Consider the following 10,097-nt stretch of genomic DNA (forward strand, 5'->3'; position numbering starts at 1 on the left):
GAAGCCCTGGAAGAGAGGGCATGGAAAATCTCATTTCGCACCCCAGGGAGATGTTAATCTTCAAGGTGGCACTAGAGTTGCTGTCAGAACTGAGAAAGCCACAGACTCCAAAAGAGCATCCACATTTGGAGCCCAAGACAGGAGAAGAAATGGTGGCTGAGGAGCAGGGAGGGTGGTGGAGGAGAAGGTGGAGGCCGGTGCTGGATTCAGGACAGGTACCCAGTCAGGGCCTTCCACTGAGTGCACAGACCCTGCTTGTGTGCCCAGTCTGCATATCTGAACCTGCTCTTCCCAGCTCATCTTGACACTTGAAAAGGAGGGGGACCAGAGTTGTATTCTTGCAGGTCAGTACACAGCAGCAGAATTGGTAGAAAAAATATGTTTCCATATAGTCCACATTTCCTTGTCCCTTTAACATCTCTCACTTCTGTGTGATTTTTGAAGCAACAAGTATAAGTGATGTAATATGATACAATCCTCTATACACATAAAGAAAATGTATTGGAGACTGTCCTTACAAGGGGTATTTGTGAATGAACGATATTAACAATAACATCCAAAAGAGTTAGACATGCAGGCACTCATCATGTTTAAGTACAAATAATCAAAACCTACCATGCAGTTCTGGGACAGCTGATGTAATATACTTACTCCAGAGTGCCTTGGTCCTTCCATCCATCTGAGATGACCGTGCATTTTTGCACATGGGAACACATTTACCCTGAAAGCATTGTAAATGAAGACAGGATGGGATATTGTTAGCATACTGATGGAGAAGGATGGGGGAAGGGAAATAAGTTACCCATAATACCTCTTATTCTTTTCACCCTGTCTGTCAGGCACATGTCACAGCACATGTCATGGATTCTTCTCTAGGACTTCCTGCTTCTGGGATGCAGAGAATAAACCCTTCCCTTTTAGACTAGAGGTAGCATAGGGGGAAAGAAAACACATGAAATAGAGGAATCCAGAATGAGAAAGCAATAAAACCCAGGGGATGGAATGGCGGTGCCTTACCTGTGCAGACTCCATCAGTGGAAGGTATACAATGACGCTTTTCCTCTTCCCAGCTCATCCCATCACCATGGACACTCACAGTGATACCTAGGACTGTGTACACATAATGGAAGTGAGAGCTTGTTCATTTGCCATTACCTTGCCAAGTGCTCTCCCTTGTGTGTACTCATGAACTACTTCCATGCCAGAGTCACCACACTGACCGCATGAAAGAGGCAAGGGAAATTTGACTTACTGACACACACAACATGTGTCTGCTTTCTGTCTCTTCAGGCCTCAAAATGATTCTTTGAGGTGGGCATCAGTAATTCCTTTCTATACAAGGGCTCAGACAGTGCAATGTTTAGACTCAGGAAATGCTCCACAGGCATCTTTAATGGACTCCTCTGGCCAATAGTGGGACAAATTGAGCATCAAAACACAGAACGCCAATATGACAGGGTAATAGTAATAGGTATTCTGAGACATACTGAGATAAATCCATACATGAATAAATAACTATGGAGAATAAGTAAGCAATATATTAAACACCAGAGCATCATGAAGAAGCAGGAGTAGAATTATAACACACAAAACCTATCACAGTAATAACAGATTTAACTGACTTTCATGAATATATTATTAGTCTCTGCCATATCCCACAGAAATGATTTAGGCACTGAGGTAATGATGTTGGCTGAGGAATACAAGGGAGAAAAATACATACCACACTTATTTTTCATAAGCTCCTAATCTATGAATGACATGAGCACATCATTTAACGTTCAGTGATGAATATGCCTGGCATCTCAGAGACATATTTAGTAAGTATACATACAAATACACACTTACAAATGTCAATGCAAAAACACGGCTTTCAGCTCATAGGAACAGTTTATTCTGGAGTCAAATTAGTGAGAAAATACAGCTGGGACAGATTTAGATTAGAACAAATTTCATGTCACAATGTGGAAACAGTTGCGTGCAGTTTGTCTAGTAAGAGAATGAAGAGAACTATGAATCAAGGCACTCCTTAAGTGCATGGGTGGAGATATTAAGTAGGCTACTATGGTAAAGCAGAGAAACCTCAGCTACAGGCATTAGCTGCCTTGTGATGACACTCGGTCCTTTGGCAGAAAATTAAAGCTTTGTTAAAGTGATATTTTCTGATTTTTTTTAAATGTCAGGTCCAACTTCATCTGTTAGTGACAAGATGCTAGGTCAGTCCAACACAGAGGGGTCGAAGAACGGCTCCTCATGGGCTAAAGAGAGCACAAAATTAAATGTAATTAGGCTCTGGGCCTACAACATTCTATGGTCTCCTCCATATTACTGAAGTTCTATCAGTCAATCACCAGTCATTGCAGACCCAGGTTCTGTCTAGGAATTCCTTTTCACGCATTCACAACATCTCACTCACACTATCCTAGCTCCCTGGTATTCATTAAGGTGTTTACTGAGAGGTCAAGAGGTAAAGCCACATCTTCAACAGATTCATCTCTAACACGGGATGCTGAAAGCTACTAAATTGTGCTCTTTCATGTGATTCCTGTGATAATGGCCCATTTACATGTCTCTGGGACATTTCTCTCATTTCTTCCAATAGACTGCCAATAACCTCTAAATGCTGATAAGGAAATGGGGACAAACTGCAATAATCATCAAATAAATTTTCCATCACAGCATAATCAATGCTTTCAACCAAAGGGATCCTTCATAACTATCATTGACATTTTGTTCTTAATGCATCACAGAGAATTTAATAATTACTTCACAGAAAATACAAGAATTGGGAATTGTATTTTAAAAATAGTACCGGGGTAGTGGAAACAAAAAGTGCAAAAATTTAGTGAACAATCTGGGCACATAGATCTACAGTGTCTATCGACTGAAACATCTCAAAACATTGCTGAACTGGAGATTACCTATATATATGGAGGACATATCATATTCATGGGCCAGACAATCCATTATCGGTAAGATGTCTATTGATTCAAAGATGTCTACAGATTCAATGCAATAACAATAAAATTACACTAAGTTTTTGCAAACTTGGACAACTAATTATAATCTTTATAGATAAAAATATAGTTTGGGGGAAAACCGTAGACACAGAACGAAGTTAGAGAACAGCGTTGACTGATAGGATATCTCCATATGAACCTATAGCTATTGGGCCAGCATGCTATTGGAATCAAGGTTGGCAAGTGAAAGACCAAAATCTACTGTCCGTGCTTACACCCACACATTTACAGACCATTGCCTACTGTGCGCCAACATTTTCCTATGTATCCCTTGCTGACATCAAGCCTGTGCAGAGTCTGGGCTGAAAAGAACTGACAATATTGCTGCTGCAGCCTCTCAGGCACTGGGAATATTGGCATATGTACCATGCCTGGAATGTTGGAGAACTGGTGTTGGACAAAGAAGAAAAGGCAATTTGGTGCAGAAAGGATGGTCTTTCAGCAAACAATGCGGAGGCAAGTGTATATCCATATCCACAAACATAAATATAAATCATATCATGTGCAAAGACCACTCAAAATAAATTAGAGAGGTAAAAATATAAAAATAAGCCTATAAATGTCAAAGAGAACACACAGAAGAACATCCTTGTCTCTGGGACTAAGTGAAGATTTCACAGATAAGACACCAAATAAAAACCATAATTGAAGAACTGGAGAAGGTGGAAGTCTTACAATTTAAAATCTCCCGCTCTTCCAGAGGATGGATGAGAACTGAGAAGATAACTCTATGGCTAGGAGAAAAGTTAGAAAAACATATATTCAATAAAGAATTTCTATGAATCATACAGAAAAGCTCACAAAAGTCAGGCAGAAAATAGAAATTGAGGAATGGGAAAGGTTTCAGGTGTATTGTTCAAGGGGACATTGATAGGACTGTCCTTTTTGTAAGAGATTCATTAGAAATATTAATGCCATATGCAGAGAGCATCATGGCACGGATTCTGAGTAAAGACCAGGGCCACCTGGAGGGTGGGTATCACAAAAATGGAAATTAAAATCCCAAACTGGTGCCAAGTACACTGTGTTCCACACCTGAAGTCCCTTCAGGAGGCAGCTGAGGCAGGAGAATGACTGAGAGTTCTCAACCAGGATAGGACACAGTGAATTGCTGTCTCAAAAGCAAATAAAACCTCAAACTACTAAAAACGAAAAAGAAAATCCTCTAACCAACTGCATATTGAAATAATCATCTGAGACATGCAGGGTAATCATTGACTTCTCTTTAGGCTTTACCACTTAGTGTCCTACCGATCCTGAGTGAGCAATCTCATTCCCTTCTCACAGAACAGGAAACTGGGATCAGAGTGTGCTCACACTATCTTGTGTCCCTCCTGCTTCCTCCCCCAGAACACCTAGCCCGGACAATGACTCCAGCACACCCCTGCACAGAACAGCACACTGAAGAGGCACAATAGTCTCAAGTCTCTCTCCTTCTGGAGACACACTCCTACAAATCCTGAAGTGGGGGTGAACCTACTTGGGTCTGGGATCCCTGCATCTTCCTCTCCAACCTCAGGAAGAATCCAGTGCTCACCTCCAGGAATCCATAAGCTCAGCTCAGTCCAAACACCAACAATGCTCATTTTCCAGGACACCTCCTGGATCGACATTGAAAACAGTCTTCATAATGAACCCAGGTTTCTATGACAACAGCAATGCTTCCCCTGTTCAGTAAGCAGGAATGGTTCTGCCCAGCCCTCCCTTCCTTTCTCTCAAAGCAAGAACTCTTCACCCTTGTTATCACCCGAGAAAGCATACCCCTTAGAGAAACTGCCACCAGCAGGAAAGCAGAGCTTTGCTTTTTTGTTTTGTGAACAAAACATATCCCTGGAGGCATGACCACGTTCTACTCACCCGACTATTTTGGTCTCCATGGAAATGTCGTCACATTGTTGTCACTGTGAGAGATGAGCAATTCCATCCAATAATTAGCTCTGCATTTATAGCCTCCTGGAGGAAGTTAAAGTCTGGGACACCTTTTGCAGGAACACCCTGCAAAAGAAAAAGGAAGTGCTGGAGATGCCGGGGCTCGAACCCGGGGCCTCATACATGCAAAGCATGTGCTCTACCGCTGAGCTACATCCCCAGGCTGTGCGACTCCCTGATAAAAGCCTATATGAAGCAGACATAGTACACCGGCATTCTTAAGAGTCTGCAAGAGTCTGTATGTATCTGGTCCTTTGAGTATATTTCATGGCTTCTGTGTTCATAGGATTTTTAAGACGTTTAGTGGATAAGAAAATAACCTATATTCAATTAGAAATAATGAAATCAATAATAATAATAATAAGCCTTAAGCTTTTTAAAACAAGGCAGGATAACAATAAATAATATTTTGAATTATTCAGGCCCATCAATTTTAATTCAACTTTATGTTGTAGTATTAGTTCAACTTGATACTATCATGTGGAATTAATAATTATGTCTTGCTCACTAGCAATATGCTATCATATCTGAGAGCATGAGTAGTTTCCTCAAACCTTCCTTATCATATCTCTATTCTCTTTTAAAACATGCCTTAAAAAGTATTTTTTTCTAATATTGGCCGGGCTGGTCATCTTATTCCATAACTTTCCCACATACTATTTATCACTTCATTTATTCCAATAACTAAATTTGAGGAAACTAGTTCTTTATAAAACCCTAATATGCTCTTTCTTTCTATACGTTTATGTATCTCATAAAGATATTAAAAACAAAAACAATTATAAAATCGACATATTGAGTCCAGAAAAATCCACAAATCTTCTTGAGGTATTTGGTCTCTTTAATAATGCAATTTTTAAAAAGACTCAATGGATATTTGATGACAATAAAAGTTTAGATTTATTTATGTTGTTTTATGTGTAGCGGTATTTTGCCTGAATACATACATGTATAGCCTTTGGGTGTCTGGTACTGGAATAGGTCTGAAGAGTGTGTTAGATCTCCAGAAACTGAAGTTACAGATGATTATGATCTTCCATACGGGTTCTGAGAACTGACCAAGGGTCTTCAACAAGAACAAGGGCTCTTAACTACAGAGAGATCTCTCTAGCCTCTGGTGAATAATGACATTAGAGTTTAAAAGAGAAACCCTAATGTCTGTAGAGCACTTGTTCCTGCAGAAGACCCAGGTTTGGTTCCCAGCATCCACCAGGAGTCTCAAACCATGCACAACTCCAATTCCAGGGGATCTGATGCCATTTCTGACCTCTTTGCCTACCAGGCACCCAAGTGGTACACAGACATTTATGCAGGGAAAACTCACACACACAGAGAATAAAATAAATAAACCTAAGGAGGAAAACAGAGAAAGAAAAACCTGAAAAGCTTCAAGGTAGGTAAATTGAAAATCTCCTCAGCTGCCCTGAGGAAAGAGAAGAGCAGAAAAAGAGGAAAGCTGTCCCATCTGAATTAAGTCTGCATGGCTGACACACAGGGTTCATAAGCAGCCACACGGTAGGGAGGGAGCTTTAGAGAAAGAGTGAAGCTCACAGTGTCAGGGAAGGAAAGAGGGTTAGTGAAAGCACACCTAGAAAAGAGAGGAAAGTGGGCGGATTCTAGAGACTGCAAGATTGCACCTCTGTGGGAGACTGCCAGAGGAGCAGGGCTTATGGAAGGGGAGGCACATTACCTCATGAAGGGATCAGTATGGCCCCTTTTGCTTTTTAGTATGGCTTTGGAGGAAGGATCCCCATTTTTGGACTCCAGGTTGGATGACCCACCTGGATTAACTCTTACCAGGGAGAGAGTGGCCTGTCTCCATTCAGAAGGCCATTTCTGTCTTTTGGAAGAGAGGCAACATAGTCTATTAATGAGGTTTCAAGACTACTGTAAAGGAACCTCCCCAAGGCCAGGTGAAGCCAGGGAGAGGGGCATCCCACATAACAACAGGGACTCCTTGTTTACAACTTGTTAAAGCAATGGAGTCACACAACATCATTTGTTTGTCAGAGATGCAAGTGAGAGAGCTTTGTGATGGAGATCTTTTTAAAGCTCCTAAGGCCTCAGGAATTTTTTGAGAAGATGGAGCAGGGGACCAGGCAGCTGGATGCTGGGCATGGAACATCATAGATAGAGGGCAGATTAGATATATTTAATGGGAAGGTGATTAGTCTTTCAGTCTGGAAGATTGGTGCAGAGGTGTGCTTTGGTTACTCAAGCTGTGTGCTGGAAGGATGGCTGATGACGGTTGTTTTCATCCAGGGTCACATCATTGCCTCTTGCATACTCCATTTCCCGTTTAAATGAATCATTCTTTCACTTAGCTCAAATATAAGTACTTTTCCTTTTCCATTAGAAAATGCACAAAAGTCAGACAATAAAATTAGGAATTGTCATATGGTGAGACAAATTTCTACTTTATTCTCAAAAGCGAAATATCCTACTGTCCACACATTCAATTCAGTTACAGGACTTGCCTCTGTGATTCTGATCTTGTAATAGAATTGAAAGCCACATTGTCAAGGTTCTTGCATCACAATGCCCAGTACAAATGAAGAAAAAAAAACTGGTATTGAATAAAATTCTTTGTAAAAGCAACTTTCCCACCAGAGAAACAGACACACCCAAGAGGTGAGGGACACCAGATTCAAGGAGGTGCTGTGTGACTGACACACTGACTCTTGCTAGTATGCAAGAGCAGGGAAGGCTGGTGCTGGGATGCTGTCACATGACTTGCCAGCTGGAGTGCCCCGCCCTCGCTCCCCAGGGCTCTGTCCCAGAGCCATCTCTCAAGTCCCTGGGCTCCTGGTTACTGTTCTTGCTTCTCTCAGGTCAGTGTGAGGCTTTGCTCCTAGAGGCGAATGCTGCGGGGTGAGGCCAGCTGGGCGCTAGGAGGGAAAGATTGGAGGTGGAGTTTGGGACAAGGGAGGAGGGCTTGGGTGTAGACGGAAGAGGCAATGGGAAATGGAGGCTACTGGGGAGCTTGCAGCCGCTGGGCAGAGGGCAGAGGAGGCAGACATCCCCCAAGTATCCCAGCCTGCCTGCTACACCCCACCCAATATCTTAGCTGCCTTCGCTGCCCCTTCTCTGCCCCTCTTTGGAGTCTCAGTTCTGGACCGGGGCTAGGAGGAGCCCTCTAAGAGAGAGCGTGGAAAGAAAGAAAGAAAGAGAGAAAGAGAGAAAGAGAGAAAGGAAGGAAGGAAGAAAGGAAGGAAGGAAGGAAGGAAGGAAGAAAGAAAGAAAGAAAGAAAGAAAGAAAGAGAGAAAGAAAGAGAGAAAGAAAGAAAGAAAAACAACCTTCTGCCATGCCTGACCCAAACGCTGTTCAGCGCCAAGGTGGGCTCTTGAGTTCCAGCCAGGGCAGGGAGACACAGACCCCAAAGTAGTTAGAAGAGTGTCCTCCTTTTGAGCTCAAGGCTTGAAAAGAAATGGCTGCTGGGGAGCAGGGAGGGATGGAGGAGGACAAGTCCTGAATCCAGGACAGTTTCCTGGTCACAGCTTTTCACTGAGTGCACAGACCCTGCCCTGTGCCCTGTCAGCATATTGGAGCCTGCTGATGCCTGCTTGCCGGGACCCCTGGAAAGCAGGGGCGATCTGTTCTGAACCCCTGCAGGTCAGTGTACAGCAGCTGCCTGGACAGGGAAACAGGCAGAATCGGGGCTCCACTGCGCACCCCCGCCCTATTCCACAGTGTTTGCTACAGTGGAGGGGCACAGAGAAGGTGGCAGCTCCTGCAGGTGTGTCCTTCCCTCACCTGTGCGGGTGGGGTGCAGGCAGAAGGCACACTTGGAGGGCAGACAGGCTTGGTTAGAGAACCATTCTCAAGGGCAAGATGCAAAGACCAGATGCATGTGCCTTCCGTGCTGCTCCTCAGTCTCGGTGTCCTCTCTATTTCCTCTTTCCCCACCCCACCCCCTCCTAAACCCCCAGGACAGGAAAATAAAAATCTGGACATGGAAGAAGTCTCGAGGGAGAAGGAAGGAATGCCTTTGATGCAAGGACAGATGGAAAAGGGTAAAGCGCCACAGGAGGACGGACAGACAGAAGTAGCCTTTTCTCTGGGAGACAAAGAAATGTCAGAAAGCCAGGCAAAGGCAGGAGATGAGGGGATGCTGCCAAAGCGCCAGGAGCAGCCAGAGCCTGAGAGAAAAGCAAAACAGGAAGGAAGACCAGAGAGCCAGGCAAAGCCAGAAAGTAAAGGAAGTTCTGCAGGCAAGCGCCCAGCTGAGGACCTCCTGCCCAGAAAAGCCAAAAGAAAAACCAACAAGGGGCTGGCCCATTGCCTCAAGGAGTATAAAGAGGCCATCCACGATATGCACTTCAGCAATGAGGACATGATTAGAGAATTTGACGACATGGCAAGGGTAAAGGAGGAGGAGAGAAAGAACAAGCAGAAGATGGGGCGGATCTTTTGGATGCAAAGAAGTTTGCAGGACCCCTTCTACCCAAGGGGCCCGAGGGAATTCAGGGGTGGCTGCAGGGCCCCGCGAAGGGACATTGAAGACATCCCTTATGTTTAGTTCCAGGGCAGCATCTGCTGGGCAGAGTGCTCTAACTTATGCTGCTGCTTCGATTGAGGCTTTCCTCCTGGTAGCTGCAGCCTGTTTGAGCCTTCTGCCTGCCATGTTCAGATTCCAGTGTAGTCGGTTTCCCCTCACTGCGTGGAAAGAGTAATACTCAGAGTGTGTTGTCAAATTCAAGGACATGAGCCTCAGAACCCTCTATGTGGCATCAGCCTACTTCTGTCAAACTGCAACAGATAGTAATGTACAGCGAGCAAACAAGTCTGAAAATTACTTGTGTGGTTCTTTTTCGTTTTGTCAATAGTTTATTGTCTCCTAAGATGGCTGCTCCTTCTGGGCATAAGATACAGGAGTTGGGAACTAGCCCTAAGCAGTCAGAACACTGTGCATGTGGGGAGTGCAGTCCTTGCGTTTTTTGTTTTCTGGATGTAAAATAGGAGGCAATGTTTGTATTACTCCTGGAGCTCCATGGTGGAAGAATCAATCTCTCCTTTAGTGCTGTAAGGCAGAGCCTTACCACCTGTGAAATGGGGATAAATCTGACCATGCAAGGGTGTGGAGAGGAGTGTAGGAAGCAGTGAGAATATGAACGGCCATGGTTTGCTCCTTTCCCCCTCTCCTGCAC

At 43.8% G+C, this 10,097-nt stretch overlaps 1 protein-coding gene and 1 non-coding gene across 2 annotated transcripts; one reads left to right on the forward strand and one right to left on the reverse strand.

Moving 5' to 3' along the window:
• Positions 1–5,037: 5,037 nt before the first annotated feature.
• On the reverse strand, positions 5,038–5,109 carry Trnaa-ugc (transfer RNA alanine (anticodon UGC)). Its single transcript has one exon. It is a non-coding gene; the product is annotated as a tRNA-Ala (tRNA).
• Positions 5,110–7,697: 2,588 nt separating this feature from the next.
• Positions 7,698–9,718, forward strand: LOC131899853 (transcription elongation factor A protein-like 4). The gene is made up of 2 exons (XM_059251323.1): positions 7,698–7,780; positions 8,880–9,718. The coding sequence occupies exon 2, from the start codon at positions 8,903–8,905 to the stop codon at positions 9,467–9,469; it is 567 nt and encodes a 188-aa protein (XP_059107306.1). The 5' UTR covers positions 7,698–7,780; positions 8,880–8,902; the 3' UTR covers positions 9,470–9,718.
• The last annotated feature ends 379 nt before the right edge of the window (positions 9,719–10,097 follow it).

Source organism: Peromyscus eremicus, chromosome X (assembly GCF_949786415.1).
Source record: "Peromyscus eremicus chromosome X, PerEre_H2_v1, whole genome shotgun sequence".
Classification (NCBI taxonomy): Eukaryota; Metazoa; Chordata; class Mammalia; order Rodentia; family Cricetidae; genus Peromyscus; species Peromyscus eremicus.

Bases quoted from the DNA above. Each gene is read 5' to 3' on its own strand.
- LOC131899853 (XM_059251323.1), top strand. From the start codon at position 8,903: ATGGAAGAAGTCTCGAGGGAGAAGGAAGGAATGCCTTTGATGCAAGGA.